General features: G+C 53.4%; 7 protein-coding genes across 7 annotated transcripts; 4 read left to right on the forward strand and 3 right to left on the reverse strand.

Annotated features, from left to right (window-relative positions):
- Positions 1 to 5,795: 5,795 nt before the first annotated feature.
- On the reverse strand, positions 5,796 to 6,743 carry VTN31DRAFT_6384 (uncharacterized protein; the record flags this gene model as incomplete). The annotated part of the gene is made up of 1 exon (XM_069406988.1): positions 5,796 to 6,743. One exon carries the CDS (start codon positions 6,741 to 6,743, stop codon positions 5,796 to 5,798), a length of 948 nt encoding a protein of 315 aa, XP_069258559.1.
- A 668-nt stretch (positions 6,744 to 7,411) lies between these two features.
- On the reverse strand, positions 7,412 to 8,317 carry VTN31DRAFT_6385 (uncharacterized protein; the record flags this gene model as incomplete). Its single annotated transcript, XM_069406989.1, has 1 exon — positions 7,412 to 8,317. The coding sequence occupies one exon, from the start codon at positions 8,315 to 8,317 to the stop codon at positions 7,412 to 7,414; it is 906 nt and encodes a 301-aa protein (XP_069258560.1).
- A 1,673-nt stretch (positions 8,318 to 9,990) lies between these two features.
- On the reverse strand, positions 9,991 to 10,536 carry VTN31DRAFT_6386 (uncharacterized protein; the record flags this gene model as incomplete). Its single annotated transcript, XM_069406990.1, has 1 exon — positions 9,991 to 10,536. The coding sequence occupies one exon, from the start codon at positions 10,534 to 10,536 to the stop codon at positions 9,991 to 9,993; it is 546 nt and encodes a 181-aa protein (XP_069258561.1).
- Positions 10,537 to 12,666: 2,130 nt separating this feature from the next.
- Positions 12,667 to 14,404, forward strand: VTN31DRAFT_6387 (uncharacterized protein; the record flags this gene model as incomplete). Its single annotated transcript, XM_069406991.1, has 3 exons — positions 12,667 to 12,878; positions 12,954 to 13,330; positions 13,398 to 14,404. The coding sequence occupies 3 exons, from the start codon at positions 12,667 to 12,669 to the stop codon at positions 14,402 to 14,404; spliced, it is 1,596 nt and encodes a 531-aa protein (XP_069258562.1).
- A 115-nt stretch (positions 14,405 to 14,519) lies between these two features.
- On the forward strand, positions 14,520 to 15,204 carry VTN31DRAFT_6388 (uncharacterized protein; the record flags this gene model as incomplete). Its single annotated transcript, XM_069406992.1, has 3 exons — positions 14,520 to 14,642; positions 14,764 to 14,820; positions 14,896 to 15,204. 3 exons carry the CDS (start codon positions 14,520 to 14,522, stop codon positions 15,202 to 15,204), a joined length of 489 nt encoding a protein of 162 aa, XP_069258563.1.
- A 1,712-nt stretch (positions 15,205 to 16,916) lies between these two features.
- Positions 16,917 to 17,369, forward strand: VTN31DRAFT_6389 (uncharacterized protein; the record flags this gene model as incomplete). The annotated part of the gene is made up of 2 exons (XM_069406993.1): positions 16,917 to 17,060; positions 17,121 to 17,369. The coding sequence occupies 2 exons, from the start codon at positions 16,917 to 16,919 to the stop codon at positions 17,367 to 17,369; spliced, it is 393 nt and encodes a 130-aa protein (XP_069258564.1).
- A 706-nt stretch (positions 17,370 to 18,075) lies between these two features.
- Positions 18,076 to 19,254, forward strand: VTN31DRAFT_6390 (uncharacterized protein; the record flags this gene model as incomplete). The annotated part of the gene is made up of 1 exon (XM_069406995.1): positions 18,076 to 19,254. One exon carries the CDS (start codon positions 18,076 to 18,078, stop codon positions 19,252 to 19,254), a length of 1,179 nt encoding a protein of 392 aa, XP_069258565.1.
- Positions 19,255 to 19,259: the final 5 nt, after the last annotated feature.

Here is a 19,259-nt window from a genome sequence, read left to right on the forward strand (position 1 = left end):
GAAGAAATTCACGAATGGTCAGACTTTCCGAATGAGCTGAGAAAGATCTTCGATGATGTGTGCAGGTTCCTGAAGCCGGCGGACAAAACCCATCCTCGGCTGTTCAGTTCGATGAGCTATTTAAGAGGGCTTTCCCGCACGAAGGCCACAAAGCCAATTTGTAGCGAAAATGACCTTGATAACTTTATGCGCTCGGCTGTGGATGAATTTGTGGAGATGATCGTCCAGGCACTTTGTGATGATCCGGACGCCAAGCAGCGATTCCAACTGCCCGACAGCATCCGCTTTCAGACACACTACCCCAGAACGCTAGAGGAGGAAGCCGAAGAGGACGAACGGTCGGGTACGCGGCGGCCCCTGCCCGACCGGTATTGCATCCATCGAGTAGATGGAGATACCGAGTATCCGGTGACAACGTACGAGTTAAAGCCGCCACACAAGCTCGACGTTCAGAGTCTCCGGACTGGGCTCCGGGATATGGATTTCGTGAGGGAGGTCGTCCAGCAAGACACGACGCCTACCGACAAAAATGAAAACGCGAAAAGCAGTGCGGAACGACTGGTCGGGGCGACTCTGAGCCAGGTATATGACGTGATGATACGGGAAGATTTGGAGTATTCATACATATCGACTGGCTTTTCCTTTGCGTTTCTTCGCGTGCCGAAGGATGAATTCTGGAAGCTATACTACTATCTCTGCGAGCCCAGCGTGGATGCATATCAGGAAGGCTCCGAGATCAAGATTGAGAACACGGCGGTCGCGCGCGTTCTCTGCTTTTGCTTGATGTCCTGCCAGAGCTCCCCCCCTCGGAATCAGGTGTGGCGGAATCAAGCAAAGGCGCGTCTTCGGACTTGGGGTGAGCACTATAATGCTCATTTGGCGCAAGCTTGCGACACTCCGCGAACGCCTCCGGGTTCAGACCATACGATGTCTGGCTCGGAATACGTACCATCATCACCTCCGTCGGAGCGCGTTGCAGAGGGTCGACGTATCGTGACGCGGTCGGTGGCGAACCGCTGCAGGCCCCCGGAAAACTCCCCTTCTCGACCACCCCACGCTGACAGTTCTGACTCCGACAATGCCTCGGTCGCGCAGGGCCGGAAGCGCGGGTTCAGCCAAGTGACGTCGTCCCCGACAAGCGAGCGAGCATCGTCGACTCCCTCCACCCGCGCGTCCTCACGGCGTCACGGCGATTCAAGCCAGCAGCACAGGAATCGCTTCTGCACGCAGCGATGCCTTCTTGGGCTACAACATGGCGGTCGACTGGATGACGCATGCCCAAATGTTAGCCTCCATCGACAGGGATCCGGCGGCGACCAGCATCAGATCAATGCTTCGGAACTGGTGCAAGCTTTAAAGAGACAGCTCGACCAGGACCCGGAGCACTACTGCACGCACATGGGCGGCTGCGGATCCTACGGAGCACCATTCAAGATCACATGTGCCAGGTACGGATACACGATCTTCGGAAAGGGGACCACTTCGTATCGCTGGAAGGACGTCTCTCAGGAGGTCGAGGTTTACCGGATTCTCCGGAAAGTGCAGGGATCCGCGGTCCCTGTGTTCCTTGGGGCTATTGGCATGGCTCAAACTTACTATCTCCATGGCATTGGGGACATCCAATATATGCTGTTAATGGGCTGGGCGGGTGAGAAAATCCGCTCGGTCGGGGCCGGTCCGGATCTGAGTCGGGAGATTATGCGGTCGAGGGAACAAATCAAACTGTGCGGGGTGGTGCATCTGGATCTGAGGTTTGAGAATATGCTTTGGAACCGAGAGTTGGGCCGAGTCCTTATCATCGATTTTCACCTCTGCAAGATCATTCCCCGGTCTAGGAAAACCCTGGGTCGAAAGAGAAAGGCATCACCATTGGATAGAGAATATCCAAGCCGCCGAGCGTTGGAGGAGCGGAAGGTACAAAGCATGACGATGGCGGAAACCAGGGGCAACCGGGAGCAGAGGTAGCAATGTTGTCCGCCTGAACGCGGAATAACGGAGGGCTTACTTGATCTCAACGTCCATGTCACGTTCCCAGCGTTGGAAAGTCTGCATGGAGCGTTTTTTTGATTACGACTCTTCTCTATCTGCACACAGGACGGCTCGATCCACAACAGAAGCAAGGTCTTCACACTGCGCTTTGATATTCTCTTGACGTAGTCTTTGCAGTCTGTCAACGAAATTTAATTCATTGATTGCGTGACTATCCGGTTCCAGATGCTGCTGCCGGATCTGGTCTCCAGCTGTTGCCACTTGTTCTGAGGCACTAAGGCAATAGTTAACTGAATCTATTCTCAACACCAGGCAAATCCACCATCATTCGGGTGCAAATGCCAGCCAATTGTGTCCCTCGTAGTCCTAACGACAAGGACAAGCCTAAGGACCGCTCAAAACTCCTTAAGTCTACCCCTAACGGCCGTAATCCTAACCAAATGTTCCTGAAGCTACCCCAAAGGCTAACCCTGACCCCTGGGAACCCTAAGCCTAACCCTAACGACCCTAAACGCGCCCATCTACGGCATGGAATCAGATATCATAGCTATTCAAGCGAGAATCAAGCGAACCATCCCGCAGTTTGAGTTGGTACTATGAACCAGCGGTCAGATATCGTGGTCAATTCAATTGCCACGCGGCAAATACCAGAATATTGAGTAATCATCTCAAAACGATGGTACACGTACATTGGGAGTCGAGAAAGTGTATGAGGTAGGTTATTCATCCTGTTGCTGAATCAATCGTTCGGAAGAAATGTACGTTTTGCGCTTGAGATATTCTCTTCTACTACTCTGTACTCTGTAGAGCATTTTCTCTTTTAGGATCATTTGCTTTGCGACAACGGTTGCTCCAAAACAACTCCCTCTTGGCACCGGTTTAAACTGTCCCAGCCCAGGTTCCCACGCTAGATTAGGAAGACGAACTCTTGTATGCGTCCTGAGTCGTACGTGTGCGCCCCTTCTCGGATACTACTGGTAGGCTGGACGGTGACATGAAAATTATCATTCTTCCTCTCATAGAGTATCGATAGTAGCTGTGAAATCGACCACCTTTCCCGCACATGATATGCCAGACATTTGAATCCACAACAACTTGAACTCTCCAAAGTGTTATGACCTCTGTACTAGGCACAGCTACAAGGGCCAGCCGTCAAATCTAGCGCAGGTCTTTCTTCAAGACACTAAGGATGGAGAAGAAACATGCGTCCTAGGGAGGACGAAAATTATGTACACTGTGCGGCCACGTGACCTCTGGGCCCTAGCCCTGCCGGTGGCCTGGGAGGTGCTGGCTCTAACACAAAGCTCTATAGGTCAGGCTTCCTTGCACGGTTCCAAGTTTCCAGCATATGGAAGAACTTGCAAGATATGTCGTCTAAGAATCCACGGACTGGCACTTGAGATGAACTCATGCTTCATGAAATTAGTTTGTCTTCGGAATGAACACTACGGTGGAAAATTACCTTCAGAAGTTCTTGCACGCTAGCGCTGGTAGTTGCCCTGATAAATTGGACTGCAACTGACTCATTTCCTCGAAGTTTCAACGCAGAAGCGCCGAGATCTTCTGCAATACGCCCTCAATGTCGGGCGATCGTCTTTTCTGTGTTCTTTGCTGAGCATGCTGTCTCCTATGTTTGCTGGATGATACTTTCAGTTAAGCTTCGATGAATCTTCACTTAGCGTTACCCGATAAAGGCGCCATCCGCGAACAAACCAGGTTTTGCCGATGAATATGTAGTGTACTTCTTGCTGATTCAGTTCATCGCCGTATTTCCGATCATCCTTTATACAGTAATCTAGCACGCAGATTCTGCAGCTCAGACCTCCGTTTCGTCTCCACGCAGAACGGCTCATACACTCATCCATTTGAACCGCCTTTTCCAGATGTGTCCAGTAGCAGTACGGAGTACTGCTGTACTTAACCTACCTAGTCATCAGCGGGGTCCAGAGATCTCACTTGCTGTGGAGGAGAGCAGAGGAATAGTTGAGCAGCAGCTACAGACAAATGCAGCAGGTCTTGATTTGTTAAAGTGTACTCCGTACATGAAACTTGAACTGAAAAAGGAGCAGAACATCTGGAACGAAGACCCCTGGTGAAGCCATGGCTTTTACTGACTCAGTAGTACTCTCTGCTAAGTACTTGAAACACCGTTTGTGGAGGAACTCTTTGTGTTTGCTTTTCTAGCTGGCGTATCCATCATGTTGGTTGGCAAAGTCGTATTAGAGGGCTGGAGGGGCATTCCACTTATTCAGTGTGAAAGTTTTTAGAAGTGACTAGTACGGATAAAACCTATCATAGCAATATGGCCTCGACTTTACGATGATTGGTGGCTTTCAAGCAATGATTGGAGGGATTGAAAGGAAAAAAAAGTACCGGAATGGGTCGTTTCTCTGAGTCGACTGTCACGGTTATACCTGCCTCCAGTCATGTGGAAGAGGGCATACTAGAGATAGAGAGGGCTTGCAGGAATGAAAAATAGACGAATAACTAATGTACTGCTTAAAAATAATAATTTTAGATGGATGACTTCTCACACTCTCATTAGATGTTTCTAACCACAGAGTCACGGACATTTGCGTTACAATTTGGGCTGGTAACGTGGACGGCTCGGACCTTGAGAGCAAGAGGCCGAGGCGCCGAGGCTCTAGGAACGACTTGTCCAGGCAGGACAGGAGTACATAGTATTGTCCATCAGTTCTCGGGACGCTGGGCGTAGACAACGTAGCTTCGGATGATATTGGTGGTTAGTTGTCTAGTGTATAGCAATGCCGGATAATAGCTACGGGGACACTCACAAGTCGAACATCATGTGGATGTCGCGGTTCCGGCCGTCGGCGCGGGCCTTACTGGCAAGGACAATGACTTCCTCCTTGGTCCATTGCTTGAACCGCGTCAGAGGTGCCAGGGCTCCGGCCTCGAAGCCGTTCGCTTCGGCCTGGGTCTGGTTCCAGGCGCCAACTTTCTTTTGTCTAAGAGGTCAGTACTGGAGTGTGATTGATTCACCGTCTGGGGGCAAAGGGGATAACTGACAAGATGGCGATCCTTTGGCCAGACGCCGTAGGGAATGACAAACTTCTCCACACAGATATTCACGAACCCGGCCTCCTTGAACCACTGCTCCAACTTGGGCCCGGGATGCACCTCATAGCCAGCCTCCTCGAATGCGCTCAAGACTTCGTCGTAGTATTGTTGGAGCGCGGTGCCGTTGAGACTGCCGTCTGGAGACATGGGATAGCCGTCCCATTCCTGGAATTCAACCCAGCCGCCGGGCTTTACTGATCTGCTTTCTGTCAGAGAGCCAAAGAAAACGGAGAAGTTTTGTTGGCTTACCGATAGCATTGCTTGATCAACTTCCCAAAATCCTTGATCGAGGTGGCCAGATACCGCGCGTGGATGAAGTCAAAGGGGTCTCTTTCATATGCCCACTCCGACTCAATGTCGTCCACAAGGAACTTCAAATTCGGAGGAACCCTGCAAATCCCCGTCAGCCCAGCCACTTAGATACGAGTTCTTATGCTAAACTGACAAAGTCGGTTGAACCGGGCTCAAATCACAGCCGATTACCTGGCACAAACAACATCCCGTCTCAGCATTCTGCCCATCTGGGATCGCTCCCCCTAGTATTCCTTACCTCGGCCTCGGGATGTTGGTCCGCTTCAGTGAGTCAGCTTCCGTATCTTGGGCGGGATCGGATCAGTTGGTTGGGAAGCTGCCTTGTGCAATCAAGATTGTACAAGACAACTCGTGTACTATGCATTATCACATGTCTGCTGTACGTTGACGCAATGTACTGCACAGATGGAGTCTCATCCCTGAAGAGAGTACCCGACATCATCTCCTCTGCCCATAGAAATCAGATTCTTCCTCATATTCTCCGCCCTTTCGCCCACGCCGAGAGCCGCGTCCTCGCGATCAACCCACTTGCCGACTCCATGCTGCAACACGGCCGTCGCTCGGACTTTCTTATCCTTGTCGTCTCCACTGGCCCCCTTGAGACCGACACTTCCATGCAGTGTCAATCTGGTCTCCTCGCCCCCGATTTCCTTGGGCGCGTACACGCCTCGATGGAGGATATTGCTGTCGTAGAACACCGCATCGCCTGGGTTTAGCTTCACAACCTGCTGTCCCGGCAGATTAGGCTCATACGGATCCGCATTGCGCTCGGTCTCCGTGCGCACGCGACGGTGAGAGCCCGGCACCGCAATGAGGGAGGAATCCGGGCACAAGGCAAGATTGTACTGAGCATGCGACTGTCTGCCATTCGGACTCTTGGCCTGGAGCAGCTTGAGCTCCTCCTCAGGCGAGACCGTCTCAGGAATATCGTCACGATGCCAGCGAAGCTCGAAGTTCTTTCCCTCCGGCGCAACGAGAAGATTGAAAAGCTCCATCACGAGCGGCTCATCGTCGGGCGAGGTAGATTTAGATGGCCGCTCCACCGAGAGAAGCTCCTCCACCACCCGCAGGACCTTGTCCGAGAAGTAGAACCGCGCGAATTTATCCCGTCCTGGCATCTCCGGGTGCAGCAGGTGCTGCACGCCCCAGATTCCACCCTCCTCCGGCGGTGGGACTTCTTTCGGCCAGGGCGGGAACTGCTTGGGCACGGTACGGAAGAATGGCCATTCTCCTTTGCGAGTGCGCTTGGTAGCTTTGGTTGCTGCTTCGCGGAGCTCTGCCACCTCTTCCGGAGTCAGAAGACCGGGAATCACGACGAAGCCATCGCGTTGAAGAGCCTCGAGATAAGGTGACTGGCCCATCTTGCCTTTGCTCGTCCAAATACTTATCAACTCGTACCGGCTGAACAATCGGTAGTAGTTCGGTGATCCTTGAGAGATTATCTACAGGATCTTCGCAGGACTACGTTGGACTACATGATTTTATCAGCGAATCCGAGGTTGTATTCGAGTTTCAATCGAGTCCCGAGTATCCGGACCATCGATGACACCAAGATTCAAGACAGTCGTATCGATTGCGGGGCACGCGTTTCTCGGCTGACAGTCCGATACGAGCGATATTAACCGACGGAGTAATTCCGCACCAGTTTGACCATTCGAAAAAGAAGTGAGTACTGCATTATTGAAGCACCCGGTAATCAAGCACTGAACAAAGCATACAGTACTTTGTCCCAACAGGAATGGAGGTTTTTCAATTCACTTGAAGCTCCTCGTTGTTTACGTAATCTGCTGATTCCCAAATAGAACTGCGGGGTTGACCCAAAATAAAATACCAAAATAAGTTAGATAACTATCCTACTGTGTCCAATCACATCCACAGATCTGGATTACATAATGCCTCGGCAGGTTTGCTGTCGTCAGCTTCAGACCTACTTCTTCCGACGGGTCCTGGAAGTTTCGGAGAAGGAGCTGGGGCCGGAGGATCCACAGACTCTAAACAGTCTCAACAACCTAGGCTTGGTTCTTCAGGATCAGGACAAGTATGATGAGGCTGAGGAGATGTTCAGACGGGCGCTGGAGGGAACGGAGAAGGCGCTGGGACCGGAACACCAGCACACTCTCGAGACCACCAACAATCTTGGCTTGGTTCTGATGCGCCGCGACCAGTTTGTCGAAGCTGAGAAGATGTTTCGGCAGGCGTTGGAAAGACAGGAAAAAGTACTCGGTTTTGGACATCCAGATACCCCCTCGGCCACACGAGGTGATGCGGCCAGCACCATTGCAGCCGACTTGATACCTCGCATCGTGACCGGCTTCAGGTTGCACACGACAACGACTTTCCGGCCCTGCATCTCTTCCAGCGGCACCAGCCCGTTGAGACCCGAGCAAACCGTCCGCACTGTCTTTCCAGTGGCCTCATCCACGGACGTGTTGTCCGAGCCCGGCGCATCACCGCAGTCGATCGTCGACACGTACAGCGAGTCAGCGTTCGGGTGCCGAATTGCTCGCAGGATGTGACCCACGCGGAGATCGATCAGGGACGGCGATGGAGGTGCTGCAGGTGCCGCCGCGGGCTTGGGCTGCTTCTCCTTCTTCTCCTTCTTCTCTTTCTGGGCCATCAACTTTCGACGGCCGGCCTGCGCGGCAAAGCCGTGACGGCTCTCAAAGTCCTGCTCGACCGTCTGACCAAAATCCTTCTCGATCACCGAGACCTCCCCAAACGGCATCTTCGGGTCCGGGTCAGCCTGCAGCTCCTCGAGCATGCGGACCAATTGCGGGAGGGTGTCATCCTTCGAATCCGAGACCAGGAACGCCAGATCAATCAGATGGTGCGGGTAGGTGAAATTGCGCAGATGGGAGAAGAACATGGGCAGGTGGGGGGACGCATCGCGGAGGGGCGTGCACAGCAGCACCCGCTCCTCGCGCTGCCAGCCCATGGCCGTGCCCTGGGTATGCGAGAGGTCATAGTATCGCACCGTCTCCAGCGACAAATCATCAAAGAGGGTCGACGCCAATCCGAGCGAAACCGTGGGGAATAGGGCAGCACGCCACGACGGGACCAGGAACAAGAGGAGAAGCAACGACACAGCGCCGACGAGACCGAGTCTCAGGAAGAGTTGTCTTCGTTGTCGCAGTGCTTGCTGTGCTCGGGGTTCGAACCTATGTGCGGAAAGGTCCGGTCAGAAACCAAAGCCAAGGTGATTCCCTGTTCTGTTCCACGTACCGATGCGGCGATATCGAAAAGGTCCGGCTGCCCCCGCCCGGATAGGCCTACATTTTTTTGACTCAAAAAGCCATGCCTCGTGATGGATGGATCCCAAATGACTTCATATCCACCCGCGGCCCGCCTCAACCGTCCAATGCGCGGTGTTCTTTGTTGGTACCTTGCCGTTAACGACAGGTCTCTTGCCCCCGTACCTTGTGCCCACGTTACAGCCCATGGCTAAAAGTGGCGGGGGGAGGAGACGATGCGTTCCACAGATTTAAAACCTCGGGAACCTCGCCGGCGAGATGATGTATTGAGCTCTTCAAGAAATAAAAGAGAGTTGGTTAATTGGGCGCTTCGAGCTCTACAGATTGGCAGACCAGATCCTCGACGAGTCGCGCATTGAAAAAGCAAAGATGGGTTCAGCAGAAGTTTCGCCGACGCTGCCTCCTTACGATGCTCCCTACCTATCCCTCGAGCTTGCCACGCCCGAGGAGCGAGTCGAGGCGGTCCGCTTGAACAGCGCATCCTGGAGAGGCCCGCTGTCCGTGGACCAGTATAGGCACTCATTCGGGGCCAGCCTCAAGAGCCGGCAGTGATGCCCTTGGCCTGTTCGATGAGGAGGACCAAGGATCCCCGGCGCCCGCGTAGGTTGACCGCCGACGATTCGACAGCCCTTGACAGGCAGCCGGCGCTGCGGATATTGAAGCGGCGGAAGGAGGACTTATGCAAGGAGAAGGCTCGCCTTCGGGACGCACCACCAGACCAATATCAGCGCGTCTGCCAGGAATACGAGCGGGCCAAGAGCGAGTATCGGAACGCGAGGCGGCGGGCCTCCAGACGGCTGATAAGCAGGAAACGTGAAGCGTACCAGCGAGAGCAGCCGGTCCAAGATGTCGAGCGCCAGCTCCGCGGGAGTATTCCTAAGGACGAGGTGATTGGCGCGCTGCCGGATTCGCCAATCATGAGCCCTGGACACCTCTGTTCCGTGGTCCTAGATCTGTCGTTTTTAGTGACAACGTTCTAACCTCCGGAATGTCCACAGCGATTGTTGCGACGTTGACAGAGACGTGAATCCAGGGTCGCTGGCACAATGCGATGGGCTGCTGGCAGGGCTTGAATTCCTACGTAAACTATGATGAACTTGGGCTAGTCGCGTGAAGGAAAGGCTTAATACTCCTATTGCTTGCGAGGAAGTCGAACTTACATTTGTCTATTGCGCGCCTATTCCTTGGATTCCATCTGATCTGGCTCGGCGAGCAGGGGTGTCCAGAAAAATTGTGGAGCCAGAGCAAACCTTGTCCAAACCTTGGTATTGCAGGAGATCTATTCCGCAGTTTTAACGGAACTTCCAATGAGTCTTCTCTGAAGAAGTTTGCCAGAAACATCCCTGAAAACAAGTTCTCAGCGGCAGCAATTCAGAGCTACCTTTACAACACAAAGAGAGTCCTGAGGACGCAGCGAAGGGTGCAGTGGATTGGGTACGGAATGAACTCTCTGGAAATACGCACCGACGACCTTGCCATACCAGTCGATGTTCTGTTTGATGATCTTCCGCGCCCAGTGAGGGATCTCGGGAGTCTGTGGCTCAGGGCGTGGTCCATCCTCCGCCGCATCTGCCATTGATACGTCGGAAGAGCTGTCGTTGCTCTCTTCTTGATCGTTGTGTTCGCGAACACTACCTTCAGGAAAGTTGTTGTTGCTGTCATCTTGAACATCTCTGCGTTCGTGATGAATGTCTTCCTGAAGATCGTTCGCATCTTGGAGATTGCTGCGTTCATGACGATTGCCTTCGTGAAGGTTGTTGGCTTCGTCTGTGTCTGGAGCAGGTGTTGGATATGGAGCGCTTCGTTCGTGACGATTGCCTTCATGAAGCTTGGTGGCTGCTTCTGTGTCTGGTGCAGGAGTGGGATTGCGGGATTCCTCCATGTTGAACTCTGGCTCAGCCATGCACAGCGATGGTGAGTTTCTGAGGGTATGATATTCTGTTTCGATCTTCCACAACAATTAATGCGTACAAAGTCAAGTGACAATTCAACTTGCGTGGAATGTTACTATGATATGTCAAGAGGAGCGGTACGGCAGGAGTTATATATCTAAACACCGTTTTACAACAGATTTCATTTCCTCGTCTTTCGCAGACAGCAGCAAGTGGAATGTTTCACTTTGAAAATGTTTCGAAGTATTGCATACCTGCACATTGGTTGACCAGATGCCTAGGAGAGAGGATTGAACCGTGCGACGGTAAAAAGGAACAGCCTTTTCGGGCACCATCATTATCCATCTGTCGGGACGGAGGCTGTCAAAATGGAACACAAGTCACTAAACGAGAAGCAAGTTGGTGTAAGAGTCCTGTGCGTGTTTCAAGAATTTAGTCTCGGACAGCATCCATGACATTTCGAACTTCTGGTGTCAAACTCAAAGGGTTGGATGATCATTGTTCACTGTTCGGGTTCGGGTTCGTTTTCATATGAAAAGGTACGAGGCTGAGGGGCAGTCTTATGTGTTTCCACTATAATACAACCGTTAATCCCCTTACTTTCGGGCTGTGCACCATTTTCCAGGCTGCCTCGAAGTGACCATCAGCTTGCTACGGAACTGCGTTAGTAACTCTGTCAGAAGTGGGAATTATCGATTGGTCTTTTGTGCATTGTAGAAGCACTCACTGAAAATTGAGCGTTGAGGACTACAACATTAGTCTGTGTGCCGGTTAGCGGGCTGCCAGAAACGGCATCGCGCTAACCGGGCTTTCCGCCACGGCCACCCTTCCTTTTTGCCACGCACCTTTGTGCTCTTAGTGCTTCTGTTTCGGGACCATTACAACGCGGGGCCCGTCGCGGAAACGAGTCCATTTCGGGACGCGTCGCTAAAGATCTCGCGTTCCAAAGCACGCCTCATTGGCAAGCCCTCAACATCACGGCCTTTGGATTTCGGGCCTCTCCACCAATCGATTTGTCAGGACCCCTTTTCGTTCGCATGTCCAGTACCCTGTCAAAGAGCTCAAACTTTTGCTGCTCCTCGACATTGCATCGTTTTTGCGGGCCACCGAGCAGGGGTAGAACATTGAGACGGCGCATGGTGGATGCTTATTGCAGTATAGTTTGAGATAACGTTGCTGATGTTGCACAGTAGTAGCTGGCCGACTCATGTATTTATTATTGTACAGAGCTCCCAGGTGTCGAACGCCGTTAACCTTTTCTTTTTGCACGTTTCCATATTGTCTTCATTGATCTTATTTCCTAGTATCCGAGCTACTTTCTCCTAGGGGTGTTCCCTTTTGCGGTCATTACTCTTTCTTTCGCTTCGCTCTCGCACCCTACGTCTTCATCATTGACGATGGCTCTTCCGGAGTCCGTCACTGCAGGCATATTTGCAAACGACGAATACCGGGACGACCAATATGGAGAAACGTCCGACGAGGACTCCCTTCTGTCATCTGAAGGGGAAGATGAACGTTCCCCGGCCTTTTACCTGGCACAGGCGGAAAGGCGTCAAAACCATGAAAAGCCGGGATGCCTGTACACAGCACGGACAAGGCGACTGCTTGACAAGATCAAGCAAGATTGGGGCTGGTAGGGAGCAGGAAAATCCAGCGTCAGCCTGCCTTTGAATTCAGCACGGTCTCATGTTCTCGGTTCCAGCAGGTTCAGTCAGGCGAATGGGCGAGACCCAACGGAATGGCTACGCCATCTGTCGGAGCCTGGGCAGGAAGACAGGCTGCCGACAGTCATGAGAGGCTTTCTGACTTGGCTGTGCGACCGACGGTCGAACCACAGAAGGGTCCGGCACAAATCGACCCTCGAAGTAACACTCCGATATTGGGTCATGCTGCTGAGGACGGAGGTCGGTCGTGGCCTGAGAAAGGACACGGTCGACGCGCTGAACACAGTAAGGAGCTCTGGCGCTGCGATCCTGATTTGGTGACGTGACGAGCTTGACAGGGATGGACTGACCAATCGATGGTAGGTGGTTGCCGAGGTCGCCCAAGAGAAGAATCTAACATGGCATGGGCGACGAAAGGCGGTCATGTATATCGAGGACTTTCTGGAATTTGCGCGGGAGTTCCTCACCACGACTGAGATGATGTTCTACTGTGGTTGGTCGCGAGTTCAGGAGCTGCTGTTCTGCCAGCTGCTCGCCATCACCGGCAGCCGTCCGGGTGCCTTGCTGAAGCTGAGGTACCGTGATATCTCGCTCAGCCTGCTTCAGATCTCCGAGAGCGAGCCGCGGCCACGCCTAGTGATTCGCCTCCGTCTGGTTGATACCAAGCGATTCCTGGGTCCGAAACCAATGTACGTTATTTTTTTGTTTTTCTGGAAGTTGTTGCGTTGGTGAATATGGGAGAAGCTGAGTATTTTCCGGTACAGCAACGTTCATCCGATCCCAGAGATCCAATTTGACCCGACCCTGGTGCTAAGCCCCCACATATTTTTGCTGGGCATGCTGTTCCATATAAAGGCTTTCAAGGCCGCCGGTCTAGATGGGCCGGAGAAGTTATATGGGCTGCAGGTGCTCAAAGGGCTCAGGGAACAATCGCTGGAGCTCCGGGATGAGATTCAAGACAAATTTGTATTTTGCGAGCTTATCAAGACGGCAGACGGCGTCCGTCTTGACGGCTCAACAGCCCTCTCTGCCAACGCCGCCCGCTATACAATGAGACGCGTGGGCGAGATCACGGGTTTCTCTGACCCCGTGACACCATACAGCCTTCGCTACGCGGCCGCGAAGGCTTTCAACGATAGCCGTGAGCATTTCCCCCATTCCTTCGCCGAAGTTCCTTCTCGCGCTGACCGGAATGTCCTGTTGATCAGCCGATGTTTCGGAGCAGCTGCAGAATGTGATTATGCAGCATGCGAATAGCCGGACTTTCGAGAGGCATTACAGCGTTGGCATCCACGTCGACACTCAGGCACTCATTCGGGGCCAGCCTCAAGAGCCGGCAGTGATGCCCTTGGCCTGTTCGATGAGGAGGACCAAGGATCCCCGGCGCCCGCGTAGGTTGACCGCCGACGATTCGACAGCCCTTGACAGGCAGCCGGCGCTGCGGATATTGAAGCGGCGGAAGGAGGACTTATGCAAGGAGAAGGCTCGCCTTCGGGACGCACCACCAGACCAATATCAGCGCGTCTGCCAGGAATACGAGCGGGCCAAGAGCGAGTATCGGAACGCGAGGCGGCGGGCCTCCAGACGGCTGATAAGCAGGAAACGTGAAGCGTACCAGCGAGAGCAGCCGGTCCAAGATGTCGAGCGCCAGCTCCGCGGGAGTATTCCTAAGGACGAGGTGATTGGCGCGCTGCCGGATTCGCCAATCATGAGCCCTCAGCATCTCGCGCTGGTTGAGGCTGTGTTGCAACCGCCCGGAGACACTCTCGAATTGGACCTCAACCGCCGCATTGCCGCTGTAAAGGCGGTGAGTGTATATTGCGGCGTCGTGGAGGGGGCGGTGAAACGGCCGGCACAGAGAGAACGCCATGGCGTTGGAGGGCCGGAGGCGGAGGCGGAAAGGGCTAGTCGCCTCCGCGAGGCCATGGCAAAGGTGTTTGTCCGGTCAAGGACGGACCGCCCAAAAATCTGCTTTTTGTGTCTGGGAGATGAACAGAGATCGATCGATCAACGGGTTTACGAGTTTGCCTCGTCGGGGTCGCTGACAAGACATTTCAACAACGTTCATCTACGCCGCCACTGGGAGGGCAAGACGCGGTGTTCTTTATGCAGCGAAGATCTCTGCTGCAAAGTGGTGCTGGTGAACCACGCCTTGACCCGACACGGGACCATCTCCGGGGGGGTCAATGCGATGTGTTCTTGCACATATACATGATGTACTAATGGACACTGTATGTTGGTGGACGCCGTACATAACCAGGGCATGATAGGCCTACGACTACTTAATATGAGCATAACATGCGACACCCAACTGCCGACTGCGCAATAATATGTGCTACTCACGACGCCTTCTCAGCGTGACCGCGGCCGAGGACGCGGCGATGCGAGGCTCGGAGGAAGTCAAGAGATCAGGGAGAGTGTTCAAGGAGAGTTCGTCACGTGTGCAAAAGCCGGTGTTTTTAACTGGAATTTCCGAAACAGACTCTGCAAGCCCATTCATGAGGACAGGATCATGAGGGTGAGGAAAAGCCGGATTCGGCTCGCCAAATGGACAGTCTGTGCTGAAATCGCAAGGATAGACATCAATGGGATTTGTGTTCTCATAATGATCAAAGACAATATTGTCAACCCGTAAGTCAGAATTGGCAATTCCGAAGCTGTGAAGATGAAGCAGCGCGCTAAGGATGTCTCGATACCAATGCGTAGACGTGGATTGCCCGTGACGTGCACGACATGAATCCCCGACGGGAGCGGGTCCAGTGCCGCCGCGACGACGACGCGCGCAACGTGATTGACGGGCACCGAGTTGACGGTGTTGACGATCCGTGGCCGCGCGCCGAGCTGGATGCAGCCCTTGAGCATTCGGATGAGGAAGTCGTCCATGTTGCACACGCCGGTCTCCGAGTCCCCAAGGATGTATCCGGGTCGGACCACCGATCCGAGGAGTTTTCGCCGGCCAGCCTTGCGTACGAGCTGCTCGGACACCCGCTTGGACTGCCCGTAGCCCGTGCTTAACCCTCTTCGGCTGTCGACGACTCTGACGATGTTCCGGCAGCCCAGGGCCGCAAGCGCGGATTCAGTTAAGTGTCATCTTCACCAAGCCAGCGGGCATCCTCAACGCGTTCCACACGCGGGTCCACCGGCGAACAACGCGGTCAGGGCTACCAGCATGCGAACCGCTTCTGCACGCAGCGATTTCTCGGGTTGCGACAAGGTGGTCGTTTGGACAACGCCTGACCCAATGTTGACCTCCATCGGCAAGGGGCTGACGGCGACCAGCACTGCATCGCGTGCAAATGCTGAAGCGGCAGCTTGATCGGGATCTGGACCACTACTGCACGCCCATGGGCGGTTGCGAAACCTACGGAGCGCCGTTCAAAACGGTTATACCATCGTTGGAAAGAGCACCACGTCTTTTCTCTGAGCAGGTCTCTCGGGAGGCAGAGATCTACAGGATCCTCCAGAAAGTGCAGGGATCGGCGGTTCCGGTGTTCCTTGGGGCCATTGATATGGCCCTAACCTATTTCTCCACGGCGCGCTAGGTGTACACCTCCCTCTCCTTCTGACCGGGTCAACAAGGCCCGGGCGTACTGGGAAACAGCGCCGGATAGCCAAAAGGCTATCGAGAGGCGGGACGAGACGACGTTTGATGTTAACTTCGAAGATACGGATCAAGTAGTATCCTATGCATCACTTTTGGCCTTTACTATGCTGAGGGTCATCCTCACTCGAAACGACAACGGCCATATTTTGCCTGCATTCCATGTATACCTGGCTTTTCTTTGGGCTGCTGCGCTGGTTCCTGAAAGTATGCTCTACTTGCAGGCTGACGTCCCCTGGACACACCTTTGCGCCAAGTTGAACTTAGCCTTACGGCTGGTGACTGATATAGAACTGCTTCGAAGAGGGGATTTTCCTATGGTTGAGGTCGGCACCAACAAAGCAACTGCCGAAAGATTTTCATATCTTGGGGCTATTCGCGAAGTCGTCTGTACTACCCCCAGGGCTTCTTCACGGATATGCCCGAGGAGGAAGCCCGACATATTGAAATGTCCTCGTTCATTTTCACACGGGCACGGCGGTGCATATGGCTAGGATTCCGTATTGCAGATGCTGTGAAGGAGGGCTTAGACAAATGCCCCTCATTTCACGTGCTCCTTCTAATCCATCATGCCCCACCGTCGGTTGAGACCCGTTAGAGAACTCGACAAGATCACCAAAAGATGATGACTAAGAGCAGAGAGGAGGAATTGAATGAGGCTATCATCCACGCGTGGAACTCTATCGAGGAATGGTTTCTGGACTCGTTGATTGAGTTTATGCCCTGGCGTTGTCAAGCCGTCATCGATGCAAATGGTGGAAATACAGCGATCGCAAGACTCGGACAATTTTTGCATCCGATGGATAACCTAGATCCCCGCCAAGATCCGACATCGAATATGTACTTCTCATGGGCCAACCCGATGATGCCCAATCAACTCTTGTCCGCCTTTCACCCTCATCTCTGCAGTCAATATGATGGTGTCATCTGCCGACTTCCCGTGCCCCTCTTTTTTTTTTTTTTCAAACTTCTTGCGCTACAGGCCCAAGTTTCGAACGGTGTTTGCTCTTCGAGATCCCATCTTGCACAGCGACCTTCGATTGATCTGGGAGTCGACATCTCGTGAAGATGAGTCCGAAGGAGCTCCCCACGGCCGCAGAAACAAATCCGTTGCGAAATAAAAGACATGATACCTGAGTTGTCGGGTAGACGCACTGAAGACTCGGCGACAGTCGTTCGAAACGCTCGCGGGAACCTATGCTACGGAGGGGATTCCCTGGGAAAGAAAGTGGAATCCCTGACGCTTATGCTGTCCATTTCAAATCTTTCGGTATGTTTTCCTGTATTTTTTTTTTTTTTTTTGTATGGATGAGGTTGGCTTACTCAATAGGATCGGCGTTGGACTGTGGTATATTTTGATCACAAAACGACCGTGGAGTTAAGGAAGGAAAGTTTTTTTATTCCTCTTAGCGAGAAAGCATTGTGCGAAGAAGCACCCAACGAATGCACACAAGTGCCAGAGGGATATTATGACGAAATCCAACGCGATGGGTTGGTGATGTTCATGAATCCTGGATCGGCAGCCTTATTCATCCTGCTGGAATTGTCTGGGAATCAAAGCTCATCTCCGTTATGTTGAAATAGTCCACGATGTCTCATCGAAATTGCAATTAGTGACTTAGAACCACAGTCGAACAAAATCAGTATATTGAAATACAGACTCAAAGTAACCTAAGTATGTAATTTTTAACCTCATGAGTACGGAGTAGTCCCAGGACCAGGGTTTATAGGTTATGCTGAGATCACTGGTTATACATTGAGAAATAACTGATATACATCGTAAACCGGCCCGGCGTGTAAACCGGAAAAGCCCGCTTGTTGTCGGCTCTCTCCGGCCGCTTGTCATCGGCAAAGGTAGCCAGATCTCATCTCGATGCAGAGGAAGACACGAATCCCGCTCCGGCGCGGAGATCCATTATTGATAGAAAAGATCGGGACATTTTTTTGACTCAAAAAGCCATGCCTCGTGATGGATGGATCCCAAATGACTTCATATCCACCCGCGGCCCGCCTCAACCGTCCAATGCGCGGTGTTCTTTGTTGGTACCTTGCCGTTAACGACAGGTCTCTTGCCCCCGTACCTTGTGCCCACGTTACAGCCCATGGCTAAAAGTGGCGGGGAGAGGAGACGATGCGTTCCACAGATTTAAAACCTCGGGAACCTCGCCGGCGAGATGATGTATTGAGCTCTTCAAGAAATAAAAGAGAGTTGGTTAATTGGGCGCTTCGAGCTCTACAGATTGGCAGACCAGATCCTCGACGAGTCGCGCATTGAAAAAGCAAAGATGGGTTCAGCAGAAGTTTCGCCGACGCTGCCTCCTTACGATGCTCCCTACCTATCCCTCGAGCTTGCCACGCCCGAGGAGCGAGTCGAGGCGGTCCGCTTGAACAGCGCATCCTGGAGAGGCCCGCTGTCCGTGGACCAGTATGTTGCTCGTGAGCAGCGGCTCTCCCAGCAGAATCTGACCCGCAACGGCGCGTTGGTGTCTTGGGTTCTGGTCGACAACCGCCAGCCGCCCGGCAAACGCACCATCCTCAGCGCCTGCGAAACATACCGCAAGCCCGCATATGTCGCGTATAAGGGAAAAGTAGAGGACATTGTCGCGTATGGAATTGGGTCGGTCTTCGCGCGTCCCGAGTTCCGGGGCCGTGGATACGCCGGGCGGATGATGACCGAGGTCGCCAAGAAGATTGACCGCTGGCAGGAAGGAGACCCGGAAAAGAAAGAGGGCTTGGTCTCGGTGCTCTACTCCGACATTGGCAAAAAGTTCTACGCCAAGTACGGCTGGAAACCTTTCCCGTCGTCGCACATCGCCTTGCCACCCATCACGCCGGAGCAGTACCAGGCGTCGTTGGAGACGGCGCGAATGCCCAAGGCGAGGGAGCTCGGTCCGGACGATGTGAGGGATTGCATGTGCACCCCCGCCATGGAGCAAAAGTTCCGCGATATTTTGCGTCAAAAGTCGCTGAAGTCGCCGCAAGCTCTGTTTACCATTGCCCCGGATTACGACCACCTGCTGTGGCACTGGGCCCGCGATGAGTTTTACCAAGAACAAGGCATTTTCGACAAGGCACCGGCCCTCCGGGGCGCCGGCGTCGACGAGCAGAAGGTGTATTGCGTCTGGACGCGCACGGTGGGCGCCTCACCATTGTCACATACCTTGTACATCCTGCGCTGGGTCTATGACGAGCCAACAACCCCGGAGGAGGAAATGTCCACGCTCGAAGCCATGGCGGCGGTGCTGCGGCGGGCGCAGTTTGCGGCCCACCAGCTCGGCATGAGCAAAGTTGAATTCTGGAACCCGACGCCACTTCTCGAAAAGGCGGCACAGTTGCTGGATCCGACGACGCAAATCGTGCATCGCGAACAGAACCATATCACATGCCTGAAATGGAACGGTGCTGCGCGGGGGATGGGCGATGATGTCGAGTGGGTGTGGAATGAGAAATATAGCTGGTGCTGACTATG

This window comes from Thermomyces dupontii (genome assembly GCF_041956625.1).
Source record: "Thermomyces dupontii strain NRRL 2155 unplaced genomic scaffold VTN31scaffold_7, whole genome shotgun sequence".
Taxonomy (NCBI): domain Eukaryota; kingdom Fungi; phylum Ascomycota; class Eurotiomycetes; order Eurotiales; family Trichocomaceae; genus Thermomyces; species Thermomyces dupontii.